The sequence below is a fragment of the Dipodomys spectabilis genome, unplaced genomic scaffold, assembly GCF_019054845.1.
Source record: "Dipodomys spectabilis isolate Male_0828 unplaced genomic scaffold, ASM1905484v1 ptg000006l, whole genome shotgun sequence".
Lineage (NCBI taxonomy): Eukaryota > Metazoa > Chordata > Mammalia > Rodentia > Heteromyidae > Dipodomys > Dipodomys spectabilis.
Genome location: NW_024870683.1, coordinates 8,063,627 through 8,083,742, shown reverse-complemented (window position 1 = coordinate 8,083,742; position 20,116 = coordinate 8,063,627). Strand labels below are relative to the sequence as shown.

The 20,116-nt window shown below is 39.3% G+C and overlaps 1 protein-coding gene across 7 annotated transcripts in view; it reads left to right on the top strand.

Moving 5' to 3' along the window:
* The window catches only part of Rnf38 (ring finger protein 38), a 117,608-nt gene that overhangs the window by 81,560 nt on the left and 15,932 nt on the right, over nt 1-20,116 (top strand). For all 7 annotated transcript variants that reach the window (XM_042695677.1, XM_042695667.1, XM_042695708.1 and 4 more), the window contains 4 exons: nt 3,817-4,010; nt 8,059-8,272; nt 17,010-17,177; nt 18,672-18,842. In XM_042695677.1, coding sequence (XP_042551611.1) covers nt 3,817-4,010; nt 8,059-8,272; nt 17,010-17,177; nt 18,672-18,842 — 747 coding nt within the window. The remainder of the gene's footprint in view (nt 1-3,816; nt 4,011-8,058; nt 8,273-17,009; nt 17,178-18,671; nt 18,843-20,116) is intronic.

Sequence of the window (20,116 nt, the reverse complement as noted above, 5' to 3'; positions counted from 1 at the left end):
TTTTTGTCTCCTACAGATGTTGTTCAAGGAGGGAATATGTAAATTGTTTCTTTGTAGGTTATACCTTCTATACTTTCCCTTTTCCAGAAATAGGATTTCTTTGGAGTTCCCAAGACTTGTAACATTAATGAGGGGCATGATGAAGTCATGTTTTCTTCTCTTTAAGTATCCATCTTAGTTTCCTATTACTTTGAGTGAAATAAGGTACACTCTCATAAACTAATAAATAGCCATCCCTTTACTTCCTATCCTTTGTGTCTTCCACTCCCTTCCCCCATCAGTGTGAAAGCATCAGAGTACAAAAGGGTGTAAGGAATTTTCCAGCTATCTTTCCTTACCTCTTTTAAAATCATTGCATTTATTTTGTCATTTTTTTCCACATGTATCATTGAAAGTTTGGTTGCAGATGCTAATTTCTGTTCATCAAATGTACATATGGGAGTGTTGATACTTTTCAAATGGATGTTTTACAATATTAAGGCTGAATTGTGACCTAAATTTTTAAAATAAATTCTGTATTAACTTACTTATTAGATAACTATGTGACTGAGAACTTGGAAGTTATTAGTAAAAAATTAGAAGTTGATTAAGGTGGGGGGGGCTTGAACTGAAGACCTCGTTGCACTGTCCCTTAGGTATTTTGCTCAAGGCTGATGCTCTACCACTTGAGCCATAGCTCTATTTTCTACTTTTTAGTGGTAAACTGGAGATAAGAGTTTCACGGAGGGCTGGGAAGATGGCTCAGTGATAGAGTGCTTGCCTTGCATGCATGAGGCCCTGGGTTCGATTTCCTCAGCACCACATAAGCAGAAAACACAGGAAGTGGCGCTGTGGCTCAAGTGGTAGAGCGTTAGCCTTGAGCTGAAGAGCTGAGGGACAACACCCAGGCCCAGAGTTCAGGCCCTATGACCCACAAAAAAAAAAAAAAGTTTCATGGACTTTTCTGCCTGGGCTGATTTTGAGCCTCAGATTTTCTGCCTTCTGAATTGCCAAGAATACAGGCCTAAGCCACCAGTACCCAGCCTTAAGTTCCTTTTGACTGATTTTAAAAAGCAAAAAAAATGCATTTGTTGGGAAATAAGAACATTGTTAACCTACAATTTGAGCATCACTGGAAATATGGTAAAACCTTATAGCCTAAGTGCTTTATTACTTGATTTGACCTTCATCATGTATATCCATACCATTTGTCTCCATTTAGTCAGTAGTGTTTAGAATTCATACTTGTGTATCTTAGCTTGCATTAGGCTTTGCAGTATAATATACTCAGTGTTGAATACATAATGATAGTTTAAGTATAGAAAGAAATTGTTATGGTTTTTGGACTACCTTGCTAAATAATTTGGAATGAACAAATGTAATCATTTAGCAACATGCTTTGTTCTTACTAATTTAAATAAAATAATGTTTCATATTCTTATCTCCTTAAAATCTAATATGTAGCTAATATGTCCATAGAAGATTGCCAGTTATTTTGCCATGAAAAGTACTCTAATACCTGAATAATTAGAACTTGTAGTCGTAGATTGAAAATAGGAGAGGTTTATTGGAAAACATGTAGCTTATTTTGATAATATTTAACCAGGAAATTGAATTTGGTAGAAAACTCTAGAAAAGTGATAAGTAAGTTAAATGAGTTTTATAGTTAGTAAGCCCATAACTGTGACTTTTGAAAACTTAACAATATACCAAGTTCTGACATTTTGGGTAAGAACTTATGGGGTTGAAAATGTGGCTTAGAGGTAGAGTGCTTACTTGGCATGCATAAAGCCCTGGGTTCAGTTCCTCAATACCACATGAACAGAAAAGGCTTGAAGTAGCACTGTGGCTCAAGTGGTAAGTGCTAGTCATGAGCAGAAGAAGCTCAGGGACACTAACAAGGCCCTGAGTTCAAGCCCCAGGACTGGCAAAAAAGAAAAAAAAAAGAATTTATGGTTTAGGTCCACTGATTATCTGCTTTATATAAATCTTAATTTATCCATGAAACCTTAGTAAAGAAAATAAGTATAAGTATAATAAAAGAGGGAGGGGGCTGGGAAGGTGGCTTGCCTTGCATGCATGAGGCCCTGGGTTTGATTTTCTCAGCACCACAGAAGCAGAAAATGCTGGAAGTGGTGCTATGGCTCAAGTGGCCTTGAGCTGAAGAGCTGAGGGACAGTGCCCAGGCCCAGAGTTCAGGCCCTACAACACACACACACACACACAAAATAAGGCAGATTCTTTAGGCAAGTAATTTGTGAGGGAACCCTCACCCCCCCCCCCCCCAAATACACACACAAATAAGCTGCGTATGGGTGGCACATGTCTGTATTTCCCGTTACTCAGGAGACAAGAGGTAGGAGCATCAGTCTGAGGTCAGCCTGGGCAAAAATTCAAAAACCTGTCTGAAAGTACAAAAAGACTGGAGATGTGGCTCAAGTGGTAGAGTGCCTGCCTAGTAAGTCTTGAGTTCCAACCCCAGTTTTGGTCCTGCCCCCTAAACAAAATGCAGGAGAGATGAATGTGATTTAAAATAAAGTTGGTGGGCTGGGAAGGTGGCTCAGTGGTAGAGTGCTTGCCTTGTGTGCATGAGGTCCTGGGTTCGATTCCTCAGCACCACATAAGCAAAAAGAAAAAAGCCGGAAGTGGCGCTGTGGCTCAGGTGGTAGAGCGCTAGCCTTGAGCTGAAGAGCTGAGGGACAGTATCCAGGCCCAGAGTTCAGGCCCCATGACCGGACCCAAAAAAATAAATAAAGTTGATGGGCTGGGATGTAGCTCAGTGGCAAAGTGCCTGCCTAGGAAGTACAGCATCCTGGGTTTGATCCCCAGTACCAAAAAAAGAAAAAAGACACTCCCCCACCCCGCCCCACCCAAAAAAAATACAGTTAAAAAAAATGAAGTTGGGAACTTAGGAGGAAGACCTCCTCTTAAACCAAATCATAGCTGCCTAATAGGTTAACTGATAACTAACAGAATATAGTGAATTTCTCAAGTAGATTAGTTGTTTGTTTGTTGTGCAGGTCCTGGGGCTTGAATTCCATGCTTGGGCCCTGTCTCTGAGCTGTTGTGCTCAAGGTTAGTGCTCTGCCACTTTGAGCCACAACACTATTTCCAGCTTTTTAGTAGTTAATTGGAGATAAAGGTTTCACAGACTTTTCCTGCCTGAACTGGCTTTGAATTGGAATCCTCAGATTTCAGCCTCCTGAGTAGCTAGGTTTATAGGTGTAAGCCACCAACTCCTGGATTTAGATTAGAATTTAAAGGGAAGGTGGAAGTACTATGTAAAAGGTCTACATAAAATACATCAGTTTTTGGGGGGCGGGGGGGGGCGGTACAGGGGACGTGGTAGCTCACACCTGTACTCCTAGCTACTCCAGAGGCTGAGATCTGAGGATCACGGTTCAAAGCCAGTCCAGGCAGGAAAGTTCATGAGACTCTAATCTCCAATAAACCACTCAAAAACCCAGAAGTGATGCCGTGGCGGTAGAGAGCTTGCCTTGAGCTGAAGAGTGCAGGGACAGTGCCCAAGCCCAGAGTTCAAGCCCCACAACCGACCAAAAAAAAAATACATCAGGTTAACAACCTATACAAAATATATCAGATTGTTACTTGATAAATTTTTTTGATGTTCAGAAACACTCCATTTTTCACTTCTGATTACTTATTGTACATCTCTCCATTTCCACTTCAGCATTTTTCTAAGAGTTTTAAATTTGGATTGGTAGTGCATGAATATTCTTCTTTACATTTTTAGGGCAAATAAACACCTGTTATATATGCAATGATTTGAAATCCTTAATCAGTTGATTAAGTTGATCAATTTTGTTGCATTGACAGAGTGAAGATAGTCCAAGTCCTAAGAGACAGCGCCTCTCTCATTCAGTCTTTGATTATACATCAGCATCACCAGCTCCCTCACCACCAATGCGACCATGGGAGATGACATCAAATAGGCAGCCCCCTTCAGTTCGATCAAGCCAACATCACTTCTCAGGGGAACGATGCAACACACCTGCACGCAACAGAAGAAGGTTAGTTGAGTACAATTTGTTTCTTCAGTTTTCCTCCATTGGTAGGCCTGCATACTTTTTTAACACTAGAAAACATGTTTCTATAGGCAGTTCATAAACACATCAGTATATGAATAGTGTACATTCACACTATAAGTTATTTAGGTTCTTATGCTAGGTTTTAAGATTCATTTAGCTTTTAATTGGCAAGTGAAGAAATTGAAAGGTGCTAAAGTGATTTGCCTATAGTAAATCCAGGCCATAATATACAAATCTGCTACTAATTTTGTTTGTTTTTAAAGACAAGATCTTTACCATATAGTTTAGACTAGCTTTGAGATCATGATTCTTCCATCTCTCTTCCAACTGAGTCTGCTGGGATTACAGCCAGGAATATCAGCTTGAGGATTTCTTATGGGCTTTTCTACAGTCTTAATTACTGAAAAATGCATTCTATAATTTCTAACTGTAAAATAATTTAAATCTTAGAAATGAACTATTTGTTCTCTACTCCATTTGTATTCCTCTGATTCTTATAAAGCAATCAAAGGTGCTTAATCTTTTTTTCTTACAATATTGTCATATGAAAGACTGACTGAATTTTAGTTCACCTTTCAGTCCCCTAGTCCATGGGTTTAGTCCCATGATAGTATTTCTTCTTTGAACTGTTTCCTCTTTAGTTGCTTAAGATCATACTTTCCTTATTCCAGGGAAATTGGTGTCTCATTGGGATCAGATACCTGTTTTCATGTCTAGGATATTAATAATCAAAGGAATAGTAATAATCTGAGTTAGGAAGGCATTATGGACTAGATATTTCTGTTTATTCCCCCCCCCCCAAAAAAAAAAACCCTTTATATGTTGAAATCATAACCCTCAATGTAGGTATGATCCCTAAAGTGGGACATTACAAAAGTGGGACATCAGGGATGAGTGCATAGTCCAAGTGATACAGTACCTGCCAAATAAGCTTTGAGGCCCTAAGTTTAAACCCCAGTATTTCCAAGTAAGGGGGACATTTATTTTTTAGGTGGCATAGGTGTGGGTAGAGGAAGATACCAGCTCATTTTCTGCCATGTCAGACATAATGAGAAGGTAGTGGGTTCTGAAAGTCAGGGAGAGATCCCTCTCCAGAAACTGACCACCATGACACAGATTTTCTAGAATAAGTTTAAATAAGCTTCTGTAGTTTATGAAGTTTTGTGATAGCACCCTGAATGGATTAATAGAGGAGTGATCTTAAAACCACCCCTATGTATTCCAAATGAGACAAACGCATGGGTTAGCTATATTTAAAGACACTTAAGACTCATACCTGGAACTGTACTAATCATTTACATGGAAATATTTAAGTAAAATAATGTCTGAGGAGTACAGTATTATTTTCTTTAAAGTTTTTAGCAAGGACTTATCTCCTATTCTTCATATGGTATAGGGGAGTTAAAAAGACTCCCCAACTAAATTATTTTATACCCATTAATATCATAAACATTAGGAATATAGTTTATAAAAATTATAGCTTAATACCTGCTGTAGCATTTTCATATGTATAGTTAAATGCTTGCAAACATTCTAGACACCGAGGTTAAAATAGAGCATTATTGATCCCTTAAGACAACTCCTTTCCCAACAATACCACTTCTCCCCCTGTGTGACCATCCCCTCATTCTTTCTTAAGAGTTTATTGTCTGGAGAATTTATCATTATTCATTATAGCTTTTAATATTTGTTAATGAACTCTTAAAATACAATTATTTTGGGTTTTGCTAGTTTTTATTTAAATGTATTCATTGATTCTTATTTTGTTTTTAATGTGGTGGTATTGATTTTTTTTTTTTTTTTTTTTTTTCGGTCGTGGGGCCTGAACTCTGGGCCTGGGCGCTGTCCCTCAGCTCTTCAGCTCAAGGCTAGCACTCTACTACTTGAGCCACAGCACCACTTCCGGCTTTTTCCTTTTTGCTTATGTGGTGCTGAGGAATCGAACCCAGGGCCTCAAGCATGCAAGGCAAGCGTTCTACCACTGAGCCACCTTCCCAGCCCCTTGATTTATTTTTAATACAATATAATCTTAAAGTATCACAATTTACTACCTACTGTTGCTTAATGGTTTTGCTCACTTCCTGTAATACAGCTGATGCACAATTGTGTGATCTCAGTACTAGAAAGCAGGAGTATCTGAAGTTCAAGGGCAACCTTATCTAAATAGTAAGTTCCACAGCTAGGGCTTCCTAGTAAAACTGTCTCAAAAACAGTTTACTCATAGTTTATACCTGTAATCGTAGGTACTCTGGAGGCTAAGATCTGAGGATCTCAGTTTAATCCAGCCCAAGCAAGGAAGTGTTATCTCCAGTTAACTACCAGAAAGCCCAAAGTAGAGCTGTGGCTCAAATGGTAGAGCGGTAGCCTTGAGCACAAAAATTCCAGAGATACCACCCAAGCTAAGCCCCAGGAAAGGACAACAAAAGAAAGCAAAGAAAGAAGGGGAAAGAAGAGAAGAGAAGAAAAAAAAAATGAGGGAAACAGAAAGGGAAGGAAGAAAGAAATGTTAGGAACCTTTATGCACATATCTCATGTTGCACCAGAGTATATGCATAGGATTAGAATTTCAAGGTAGTAAGAAGTTGCCCTGGATAAGGAAGGGAGCATCAGAAGTATGTTTCCAGGTGAGGTAGTAATTAGTTAATGGATTCTGAATTGGCAAGAAGCAATCATGCTCTTTATTCATGTTAGTACAAAGGAAGAATAAGGAGCACTTAACACTCAAAAACAATAGAATGACTACAACAAAACAAACCCATACTGATTTTAAAGAACTGACCAAACAACTGAGAAGAGTGATAACCATTCCTTGTGAAAGAACTCCAGTTAATAAATGTGAAAGAAATGAGGGGAAGCAACATAAAAATGACTTCTGTAGATTTATCAATGAATGTTAAAAAGTATTGGTGAACTTGTATTTAAATTTATAAGATGTTAATATACAAGAACACGTGCACCTCCATGTTTATTGCATCACTGTTCACAATAGCTAGGATATGGAAACAACCCAGATGCCCCACCACAGATAAATGGATCCAAAAATTGTGGTATCTATATACAATGGAATATTATGCAGCCATTAGAAATGACAAAATAATGGCATTTGCAGGGAAATGGATGGAGCTAGAAGGAATCATGTTGAGCGAGGTAAGCCAAGAGCAAAGAGACAAACGGTACATGGTCTCCCTGATAAGTGGATGCTAAATTCAATTAGGTGATACGACAAAACTAACAGGACTTAAGAAACAAAGAAGTCCCACTCATCTGGTCGAACCACTACTAAATATCCCCATGCTGCTGATCACATGTGTGGTGTATGTGTGTACACCGTTATATGTTATAGACTGTGATAGACAATTTGCTCCAGGAAAGTTAGAATGAACTTGTGACTTTAAATGAGCATCATTATTCCACAATACTGTGAAATTTGGGAAATTATGTAATCACTTAATCACAATTAAAAAAAAAAACCTCAGGGAAGGTAGGGAGGGAAGGGATGGTAGGGGGAAAACAATGGAGGGGGTAACAATGCTCTATAGGAAGTGTACTCATTACCTTACTCATGTAACCGTAACCCTCTGTATAGTATCTTTACAATAAAAAATTTAAAAAAAATTTATAAGGTGTTGGAGTTGTTTTTTGTTTGCTAGTACCAAGACTTGAACTCAGGGTTTAGCACTCAGCTTTTTGGCTGCTGTCTGGTATTCTACTGCCTGAGCCAATCTTCCAGTCTTCTTGTTGTTGTTGTTGCTTTCTGATTAAGAGATTGTCTCTAGACTTTTCTGTCCTGGGTGACTTTGAACCATTATATTGCTGATCTCCTGAATAGTCAAGATTACAGTCAGAGCCAATAGTGCCCAGCTCTAAATTTGTAAGGTTTTTGAGCTACTGAGGAACCAAAGCAATATACTTAACTCAGGTTTACCTTTTCAAACATTCTTGATAAGTAAACAGAGAGAATACAGAATCTTGACTAGTCATACCAATAGACATTATAGTGATGACCTTTTTGATATTTACTATATTACAGTCCTCCTGTCAGGCGCCAGAGAGGAAGAAGGGATCGTCTGTCTCGACATAATTCCATTAGTCAAGATGAAAACTATCACCATCTCCCTTATGCACAACAGCAAGCAATAGAGGAACCTCGAGCCTTCCACCCTCCGAATGTATCTCCCCGTCTGTTACATCCAGCTGCTCATCCACCACAGCAGAATGCAGTCATGGTTGACATACATGATCAGGTACAGTAACAGAATGTCCTGAAAATACAAATGGCAAAAAGTTAGTGATAGTTTACTGAGAGTGTTTGATTCTTTAATAGAGATTTCTTTAAATTTTATCTAAAATGTAGCTATTTTAAGTGGTGTTCAGTTCTTCATTAAGAATTTAAATTTAAATTTTGCATAAAATAAACACAAAACTTTCACTGAAAATTCCAAAGTAATTATGAAGGAATTTAAAAGAATAAGTCTTAACAAAAGTGGTTTAGAGACTTTTTGAAAAAGATTATAAAATTTTGTTGGGGAGTTTAAAGAAAACCTATTTAATTCATAAGCAACCTGATTTGAAAGATGTAACTTTATACAACCTGTCTTTTCAAAATTGATATATGCATTATATAGAATTAATTTAATCCAAATAAGTCTCCAACAGATTTCCAGTAAAACTTGAAAAGTCAATTCTGTAATTTCTATGGCACTTTTACTACAAAAGACTATATGATAGTATAGCAGAAGAAAGCAAACTACTAATAGTTGTTTTTATAAATTTTTATGGAATAGAACCACATGCTCATTTATTTTCAGTGGACACTTTGAGCAGACACCAGGGTGGCCCACAAACCTGAAATATCTGTCTACCTTTTGGCCTTTTAAGAAATTTGGTTGACAAAACAAAATGATTTGGTCTATAGTACAAAATAACAAGATTTGAGTCAGCTGAGTACTAATTCTTAGACATCTGTTAGAAATCCAAATTCTCAACTATATACTAGATTTACTGATTTTGAGCCAGCAATCTGGCTTAACAACTCCATCAAGTAGTTTTTTTTTTTTGTTTGGTCATGGGGCTTAAACTTTGGGTCTAGGTGTTGTCCCTTAGCTCTTCAGCTCACGGTGAGCGCTCTACCACTTGAGCCACAGTGCCACTTCCAGTTTATTCTGTTTATGTGGTGCTGAGGAGTCAAACCCAGGGCCTTATGCATGCAAGGCAAGCACTCTACCACCACTGAGCCGCCTTTCCAGCCCCCATCAAGGAGTTCTAAAATACTCTGCAATTAGAGAACACCACTGTTGTATAATCTTAAAGGAATATCAAAGTAGGTAGAGTACACTTCTAATTTTTAGGACTTACTTCAACCAAGTTGCCAAAGGAATTCAAGGGGAAGGAATGTCTTTTTTAGTAATGATGAAGAATACAATGTTATGATAATTCTTTCAATAATTCAAAAAGGGGAAGAAAAGTCTTTTTTAGTAATGATATGTGATGCAACTTTCTTTTTTTTTTTTTTTTTTTTTTGTCAGTCGTGGGGCTTGAACTCTGGGCCTGGGTGCTGTCCCTCAGCTCTTCAGCTCAAGGCGAGCACTCTACCACTTGAGCTACAGCGCCACTTCCGGTTTTCTGGTGGTTTATTGGAGATAGGAGTCTCATGGTCTCTCCTGCCCGGGCTGTCTTTGAACCGCGATCCTCAGATCTCAGCCTCCTGAGTAGCTAGGATTACAGGCGTGAGCCACCAGCGCCCGGCGTGATGCAACTTTCTATTCATTTGGATGAGTTGGAACTTTAGATCCTACTTTAAATCATACACAAACTGGTCACCTGTGACTGACTCCTGTGATCCTTACTACTTAGGAAGCTACGATCTAAGGAGTGTGGTTCAAAGCCAGCCCAGGTAAAAAGTCTGAGACTCCTACCTCCAGTTAATCATCAAAAAATCAGAAGTGGCAAGTGATAGAGCATTAGCCTTGAGCAAAAACATTCAAGCCTCAGGACTGGCACAAAGGAAAAGCATTTAATTCAAGTTGGATTCTAGATCTGAATGTGAAACATAACACTGTGTTGATGAAAAAGATTATCCTTGTGAAGTGGTCAGAGAATGCTGCTACCTCCTTCTCCCATACTGTGTTTTGAATTTAGGGTACTGAAGTTGCTAAGTAGGCACTCTATCTCCTATCCCAACTATTCTCATCTTCTTGTTTTTCTTTCATAGGATATACATTGAAAATTATGATTGCATTTTCTCCCTATTCCTCTCTTAATTTGTCTACTCCTTTTTTTTTTTTTTCAGGGTGGAGGGTGCTAGTCTTGGGGCTTGAACTCAGAGCCTAGATGCTGTCCTTGAGCTCTTTTCCCTCAAGGCTGGTGGGTCTACTACTTAAGACACAGCTCCACTCAGCTTTTTTGGTGGTTTAATTGGAGATAAGAGTCTCATGGATTTTTCTTTCCCAGGTTGACTTTGAACCATGATCCTCATATCTTAGCCTCCTAGGTAGTAGGATTACAGGTGTGAGCCTTCCATGCCTAGCTTTCTTCTTCCTTTTTAAAGACATTTTACTTACCAAAAAAATTACCATGAAGACAGTGAAAAAATGTCAGACTATAGAAGACATAGTTTGGGGTCCACACCTAGATGAAGCCTAGATGCCATAATGAGCAAAGGAGATTCAGAGGGATTCAGAGGAGTTCCTAGAGGGATTTTAGGGGAGATTTGGCAATGTTCTACTATTTATTATCCTACTCAATTGTTACATGAAAGTAAAAATAAGTATTAGGACTACTGTTTTATCTGTAGTGTCCTTTTTATGAATGTTCATGAGTGTTAGGATCTCAATTAAAATACTTTCAATAAGACTTTGTAAACAAAATAGCTAAATGAGAAGGAGATGGCAGCTTGGGCCATTGCCTTGACATTCCTGAACCTAAATACGTAAATCACAATGAAAAATTACAAAATTCATGAACAACCAAATCCAAAAGCCAACAACAATTCATGGAAGGACCCCAGTGATTGTGAAGAAGAGATGGAGAACAAAAGAACCTTAAAGAAATGATGACAAAATTGGTCAATGAAATAAAAGCAGATATACAAAAATAATTTCAAGAGTACAAAGAAGAAATGACAAAGAAAATCCAGGACTCCCAAAAAGATGAAGATAAAAATATCCATGATATGTATCTCATGAAAAGACAAAATTAACATTATGAGAACTGATCTGGCAAGCATAAAAGGTTCAGTTTCCACAATGCAAATCACAGTGGAATCCATAGGTAACAGAATAAGTGAAATGGAAAAAAGAATATCAGGAATTAAGGATAAAACCAAGGAGCTAGAATAAAAAGTCAAAAGTATAGGAAAAACACTCAATACCAAAGGGAAATACAAATTGGCAAGACTCAGCTTTGGAGAAACTAGGAATAGAAGGAACATTCCTTAAAATAATAAAGACTATATATGACAGACCAACAGCCAACATCATACTACATGGGGAAAAATTAAAACCATTTCCCCTAAAATCAAGAATAAGTCAAGGATGTCCCCTCCTCTTCAATATAGTTCTGGAATTCTTAGCTGGAGCAATAAGACAAGAAAAGGACATTAAAGAAATTCACATAGGGAAAGAAGAAATTAAACTATTCCTATTTGAGGATGACATGATCTTATTACCTGAAGGACCCAGAAAACTTCAGCCCCAAATTCCTTTAGCTAATCACCTACTTCAGCAAAGTAGCAGGACACAAAATTAGCCCACAAAAATCAGTAGTCTTGGGGCTGGGAAGGTGGCTCAGTGGTAGAGTGCTTGCCTTGCATCCCTGAGGCCGTAGGTTCAATTCCTCAGCACCACATAAGCAAAAAGAAAAAAGCCGGAAGTGGCGCTTTGGCTCACTAGCCTTGAGCTGAAGAGCTGAGGGACAGCACCCAGGCCCAGAGTTCAGGCCCCACGACCAGATCCCCCCCCCCCCCCAAAAAAAAAAAAAAAATCAGTAGTCTTTCTGTATGCCAGCAACGTACAAGCAGAAAGGGAAATCATGAAAACAACCCCATTTGGGCTGGGAAGGTGGCTCAGTGGTAGAGCGCTTGCCTTGCATGCCTGAGGCCCTGGGTTCGATTCCTCAGCACCACATAAGCAAAAAGAAAAAAGCCGGAAATGGCGCTGTGGCTCAAGTGGTAAGAGCGCTAGCCTTGAGCTGAAGAGCTGAGGGACAGCACCCAGGCCCAGAGTTCAGACCCCATGACTGGACCCAAAAAAAAAAAAAGAAAACAACCCCATTTGCAATAATGTAAAAAAAAAAAAAAACCCTAGGAATATAAAGATGTAAAAGATCTTTATAGTGAAAACTAAAATCTTGAACAAAAAAAAAAAATCAAAGAGGACACCAGTGTTAGGTTTTTAAAAAGAGGTAACCAAGTAAGAACAGCATCAGCACGCACATGGTATTCAGGTAAGAGGTAGTTTTATGCAGTAGACCTGCTGGGACCAGGCAAGATTGGCACTCCACGCGGCTGGGAAAGGCCTAGGAAAGAGAGAAAGCTGGGAAAGAGAGAGAGAAAAGAGCTTGAGAAGAGCTAGACAAGAACAGAGAGAGATAGCCGAGTAAGAACAGCAGCACTCACGTGGTATTCAGGTAAGGGGTAGGTTTATTCAGTAGACCTGCTGGGACCAGGCAAGGTTGGCACTCCACGTGGCTGGGAAAAGCCTGAGAATGAGAGAGAGCTGGGAAAGAGAGGAAAGAGCTAGAGCAGAGAGAGCTAGAAAAGAACAGTGAGAGCGCCTCTGGGCCTGGGCTAGTCCTTATCTAGAGTATGGGTGGAGAAAGGTGTGGCCACATCAAATTCAGATGTGACCTCAGCAGATGCAGGTGTGACCTCTTCCAGGTGTCCCAGTTTCCTAGGTACCTCAGGTACTAGGTGGAGACTTTGCTGCGAGGAGGGTGGAGTCTGCTAGCCATCCAGGAGAGGACCTTACAACCAGGAAATGGAAAGATCTTCCACGCTCATAGATAGGTAGAATCAATATTGTAAACTAGCAATATTGCCAAAAATGATATACAAGTTCAATGCAATCCCCATCAAAGGTGCAATGACATTGTTCACTGAGAGAAAACAATCCAAAAATTTACATGGAACAACAAAACACCTAGAATAGCCAAAGCAATTCTAGACTAATAAATAAGCAAACAAGCAATGCAGGCGGTATCACAATACCAGATTTCAAACTCTACCACAGAGCCATAATAAGAAAAACAGCTTGTTATTGGCAGAAAAATAGGCCTGAAGATCAGTGGAACAGATTAGAAGACCCAGAAACAAATCCACATACTTACAGTCATCTGATACTCAACAAAGGAGCCAAAGACATATAGTGGAAAAAATATAGCCACTTCAAAATTGGTTTTGGGAAAACTGGACAGCCATATACAGAAAACTAAAAGTGGATCCCTGCTTGTCACCATGCACTAACATCAACTCAAAGTTGATCACAAACCTCAACGTCAGACCTGAAAGTCTGAAACTACTGCAAGAGAAAGTAGGAAAGACATTAGAACTTACAGATACAGGCAGGAACTTCCTGAATAGAGTCCCAGGGGCACAACAGTTAGAGAAACTCGACAAGTGGGACTATATTAAATAAAAAGTTTCTGCACAGTGAAGGACAGTTACTAAACTAGGAAGACAGCCAGCTACCGTATTGGCAAAAAAGATCTTTACCAGCAATACATCAGACAAAGGCCTAATATCCTAGATATATATTCTTTAAAATTTATATATATAAATATATATATATGGAGCTCAAGAAACTAACCCCTCCCAAACTTAGTACACCAATTACTAAATGGGCAAGGGAACTAAGAAGAGACTTCTCAGAAGAGGAGGTAAGAATGGCAAAGAAACACATGAGGAAATGTTCATTATCCCTGGCCATAAAGGAAATGCAAATCAAAACAATCCTTATATTAGAGTTTATTAGACTTTGCCAGAAAACCACACAGACACCCCAGTACAAAGAACAAAGAAAAATTTACTGCCAGCAAAGGGACTGGCAAGATAACCTTCTCACAAGAGAAGTGCCAGACATTGTCTGAGGTAACCTATATAACCTACAAGGTTTAGGAAGAGGAGACCCTGTGTGGATGTGTGGGCTAAGAAGTCTTGCAGCTGCCCAGACCTGAAGGTCAGTTTAAGGGGATCTTGCTGCCTTATATGGTTGTAGCTGCCCCAAAGGAATGCCATTTCAAGGTAAAGGTGGGTGAATGCTGATCATCTACTGCTTTTACTAAATGGGCCTAGTGTTGCCTAAGAAAGGAAATGCTAGGCTATGAGAAAGGAAGCTACTGGGCCAACACCTGAGATACCATCTTTCTCCAGTTAGATTGGCCAACTTTTTGAATTCTAACAACAAAAAATGCTGGTGGGGATGTGGGGGGAAAGGAACCCTACTGCCCTGCTGGTGAGAATGTAAATTAGTGCAAGCACTCTAGAAAGCAGTCTGGAGGTTCCTCAAAAAAGTAAGGATAGACTTTCCCCACAACTCAGCCATACCATTCCTTGGCATCTACTCTCAACAACTTGAGCCAGGATATGATAAGAACACCTGCACGTCCATGTTCATTGCCACATTATTCACAATAGCCAAGATATGGAAACATCCCAGATGCCCCACAGTAGATGAGTGGATCCAAAAAATGTGGTATCTATATACAATGGAATTTTACACAGCCATTAGAGTAAAATAATACCAATTTTCAGGGCAATGGATGGAACTAGAACAAATCATGTTAAGTGAGGTAAGCCAAGATCAGAGAGACAAACTGCACATGTGGAAGTTATATCTGAAATGCACTAGGATATGATAAATTACACAGAATGCCAGATACATACAAGTGAGACCAAAAGAGGAGAGAATCACAAAGGTGCAGTACCCAAGCGCCACTTCTTATGTATATAAAATAATACACATACTGAAACAAACTCCAAAGAGAAGGAAACAAAGGACTTTCCTTCATTTGTTTTGTCTTTTTCTGGTGACTGTATTCTTTACCTTAACAGTGTACTCATGTGCACATCAGTTGGAGGAGGGCACAGAATCAGGAAAAATGCAGCAGTGGAGCACACTGAATATTGATGAAAGTGAGAGATGGGTGGAAATGGGAGAGAATGAGGGACACTGCACAAATGGAAATGTACTTATTGCCTTACGTATGTAAAGGTAACCCCACTGTATATCACCTCTAAAACGACAATAAGGTAAATTTAAAAAATTCTAAGTGACAAAGAATACTGTCAGTTAATTGGGACATTTTCCTAGTACCCCAAAAAGCAAAAAAAAAAAAAAAAAAATCATGTGCCAGCCACTGGTAGCTCATGCCTGCCTGTAATTCTAGCTACTCAGGAGGCTGAGTTCTGAGGATTGAGGTTCAGAGGCAGCCCAGGCAGGAAAATCCATGAGACTCTTATCTCCAGTTAACTTCCAGAAAACCAGAAGTGGAACTCTGGCTCAAAGTGGTAGAGTTCTGGGGGCTGGGAAGGTGGCTCAGTGGTAGAGCGCTTGCCTTGCAAGCCTGAGGCCCTGGGTTCGATTCCTCAGCACCACATAAGCAAAAAAGAAAAAAAGCCGGAAGTGGCGCTGTGGCTCAAGTGGTAGAGCGCTAGCCTTGAGCTGAAGAGCTGAGGGACAGCGCCCAGGCCCAGAGTTCAGGCCCCACAACTGGACCCAAAAAAAAAAAAAAAGTGGTAGAGTTCTGGCCTTGAGCAAAAAAGCCCAGGGATGGCACCCAGACCCTGATTTCAAGCCCCATGACCAACCCAAGAAAAAGGAAATAAAATTGTTGGCAGATTTAATAAGATATGGTACTTAAGTATGGCAATAACTATCAGAAATTCGTAATTAAAGCCAGGCACTGGTGGTTCACACATGTAATCCTAGCTAATCGGGAGGCTGAGATCTGAGGATGACAGTTCAAAGCCAGCCTGGGAATATGGCTGAGTGGTAGAGTGCTTGCCTAGCGTGCATGAAGCCCTGGGTTCAATTCCTCAGTACCATAAAAACAGAAAAAGCCAGAAGTGGCACTGTTGCTCAAGTGGTAGTGCTTCTTTGCTCAAAGCAAAGGGACAGTGCCCAGGCCCTGAGTTTTATATATATATATATATATTTTGTTGTTGTTGTTGTTATTGTTGATTTTGTTTTTAGACAGGATCTTGTTATATTGTCTGGGGGCAGTTTGAAACTCCTGGGCTCTTTAATACTCCCAAAAATTTTTTTAGTGGTACTTAGGCTTAAATTTAGAGCCTTAGGGGCTGGGAAGGTGGCTCAGTGGTAGAGTGCTTGCCTTGCATGCCTGAGGCCCTGGGTTCGATTCCTCAGCACCACATAAGCAAAAAGAAAAAAGCCGCAAGTGGCACTGTGGCTCAAGTGGTAGAGCGCTAGCCTTGAGCTGAAGAGCTGAGGGACAGCGTTCAGGCCCCACGACCGGACCCAAAAAAAAAAAAATTTAGAGCCTTACACCTATGTGCTAGGCAAGTGTGCTACCCTTTGAACCGTGTTCTAGCCTAGAATAATCAGTTTATGTATGTGTGTGTGCTGTTACTAGGGAAGCTTTTTTTTTTTTTTTTTCCTGTGATCACAGCTAGCACTCTACTACTTGAGTCATGTCTTTTTTACTGATTAATTGAAGGTGTGTCTCTTAAATTTTTCTGCCTAGGCTGCCTTCAGAGATCTGCCCTCAGATCTCAGCCTCCTGAGTATCTAGCATTACAGGTGTGAGCCTCTGGCACCTGGCCAGAATAATTTTTATTGGTAACATTCAGCACATTATATATTTTGGACTTAAATCTCAGCAGATACTTAGGATAGAAAAGTGATACTAGGTTTTGAAATAGTTGATAAGGTTTCTAGATTTTATGTAGCTGAGAAGAATCAATAAATGTCTTAACTTTTAACATTTTATCCAGACATCTGAAATTCTACTTTTGTTTCCTAATAGCTCCATCAAGGAACAGTTCCTGTTTCTTATACAGTAACAACAGTGGCACCACATGGGATTCCACTCTGCACAGGCCAGCACATCCCTGCTTGCAGTACACAACAGGTCCCAGGATGCTCTGTGGTTTTCAGTGGACAGCACCTCCCTGTCTGCAGTGTGCCTCCTCCAGTAAGTCTCTGCCTTTATCCTCATCTGATCTTGCTGTTAAGCATATGATCCTGGAATGGTTTTGTAATTTATAAGTCAGAAATTCCTCTAGAAAAGGAATAAGTGCATTACATAAGCAATCAAAATTTAAGAGATAGTCTTCATAACTTCTGTGTAAAACAGCTAATTTATTACAATATAAATCTCAATAGCAAGGTTTAATAAAATGAATAAGATTTAAAATTTTGAAACCTGATCTATTTTTGTGTTGTTGTTTGAGTGTCTTGTGCCTTTGCTAACACTGTTTATAATTAAAGCTTAATAAAGGTTGGCTTAAATCTCAGAGATTATAGTATTCAGCAGTTTATAGTTTCAACACTCATTGGGCTTTTTTGTTATGTTCGTTTTGGTTGTCCTAAGAGAGAACATTAGTATGTAGCTTAGGCTGACCTTGGGATAGAAATCCTCCTGCCTCAGTGAATCTTGGTATTACAGAGATATGACATTATACAGAGCCACTTAATGTGTTTTAGTGTCGTTACTTTGAGTGCCCATTCTTATTCTTCACTATAGGAAGCCCTTGGCAAAATCTAAATATAATGGTCTAAATGTGATACTTAAGCTTCAATATACATACCAATAACCAATCTAGCAGATTTAATCTACGCAAGCTTGGTTTCTCAGTAAATAGAGTAATGTCTTATATCTGCCAATTACAATATAATTAGTAGTGAGTTATATTCTTTTTTTTTTCTTTTTTTGCCAGTCCTGGGGCTTAAACTCAGAGTGGGTACTATCCCTGAGCCTTTTTGTACTTACTCAAGGCTAGCACTCTACCACTTGAGCCATAGTACCACTTTCACTTTTTCAGAGTAGTTTACTGGAGATAATAGTCTCATGGACTTTCCTGCTTGGGCTGGCTTCAAACAACAGTCCTCAGATCTCAGCCTCCTGAATAGCTAGGCTTACAGATGTGAGCCACTGGCACCTGGCTATATTCTTTTTTTTTTTAATCCTAAAAAAAATAATGAGATTGAAAACAGATTTTTTTGGGGGGTTTGTTTTTAAGAATAGCAATAGTATCTGCTGTGTCTTATAACAGGCAGCAGTTCTTGATTTTATAAGTATTAAAAATAAATAAAAGGTTTGGGCTCTTCTGGCAAATACCTGTGAACCTAGCTACTCAGGAAGCTGAGACCTGGAGCATTTCAGTTCAGAGTTAACCAAGGCAGAAAAGTCTATGAGACTCTTATTTCTTAATTAACTAGCAAAATGCTGGACTAGAGGCATAGTTCAAGTGGCAGTGCAAATGCTGTGAGCAAGAAAGCCAAGTAAGAAGATGAGACTTTGAGTTCAAGCCTGGGTACTAGTGCTAAATAATTAATGCAAGTTATTTATACATTTTGTATGAGTTTGGGGGAAGTATATAATAAGTGATTTTACTTTTACTGTATTTTTCCTTAAAAAATTATGTGTTGTGATTTTCTTAACCAAAAATAAGGATTTCTCTTACAGGTGCTCCAGGCATGTTCAGTTCAGCACTTGCCAGTACCATATGCTGCGTTCCCACCCCTTATTTCTAGTGATCCGTTTCTTATACATCCTCCGCATCTTTCTCCCCATCATCCTCCTCATTTGCCACCACCAGGCCAGTTTGTCCCCTTCCAAACACAGCAATCACGATCGGTAGGTATCTTTACTTCTGTCTTAATTTTTCAAAATGTTTCTGCCAGACAGATTAATTTTGTAAAAAAAAAAAAAGTTATTGCCATTTTACTACTATAGTGTTCTTAGTGTCTTTTTAAAAGAACGGAGAGACATACAAAATATTTTTGCCTGGTTGCTTCAATTTTTCTAGTTATTTTAATAACACCTGTCCAGTTTGAACTTGTATTATTCTTTGTTGAGCAGGGTTTTTTTTTTTCCCCCTAAATTGGAAATGAAAATAGAAAGTTGCCAAAACTTGTTGAATGTTTGTGTTCATTTCAGCAAGTAAGGTTAACCCTTTTGAGACAGAGTTTTTTATTGAGGCCTGCTTTCCCACTGTAGTCTCATAAAAAGTAAATGAGATAGTCTTATCACATAGTTAATCCTGTGCTAGGGCTGGAATAGAACTGAAAGGCTTACTATTTAGGAGGATTAGTATAAATACTATATAAAAGAAAAGAACACTATATAAAAGAAAAGAAGTCCACTTGTTTTTTAGACAGACCAAATTAAGGGCAAGTAACCTATTCAAGATTGCATCTCTATGAAAGGAACTTGAAAGTCTGTCATAGCAGACCCTAAAATCTACTATGAATTTATGCACCAGGCTGAGTATCAAAAAAGGTAAGCTTACCTGGCTATTCTCTTGAAAACACAATTATGACAAATTTGTCTTTTCTGTCAAGTAGTTAGGACAACTTGTGGAAGAAAACCTTTTCTTGGTTTCCGGTTAGGATTCATGCCAGGATGATCACCTTAACTTCTCATATCTGTAAATTTAAGGTTTCAAGCAAATTTAGCTATCCCTGGTATCTTTAAGTTACTAAGCGGGTACCAGTGGCTCACGCCTGTAATCCTAGCCACTCAGAAGGCTTGAGAATCTAGGCTCAAAGCCAGCCCAGGCAGAAAACTCCCAGTGAGACTCATCTCCAGTAAACTACTCAAAAACCAGACGTGGAGCTGTGGCTCAAAGTGGCAGAATGTCTTGAGCAAAAGAACTCAGGGTCAGCACCCAGGCCCTGAGCTCAAGCCCCACAACCAATTAAAAAAAAAAGTTTGGAATTGTTATAAAAGATGCAGACACTGGGCTGGGAAGGTAGCTCGGTGGTAGAGCGCTTGCCTTGCATGCATGAGGCCCTGGGTTTGATTCCTCAGCACCACATAAACAAAAAGAAAAAAGCCGGAAGTGGCGCTAGCCTTGAGCTGAAGAGCTGAGGGACAGCACCCAGGCCCAGAGTTCAGGCCCCACGACC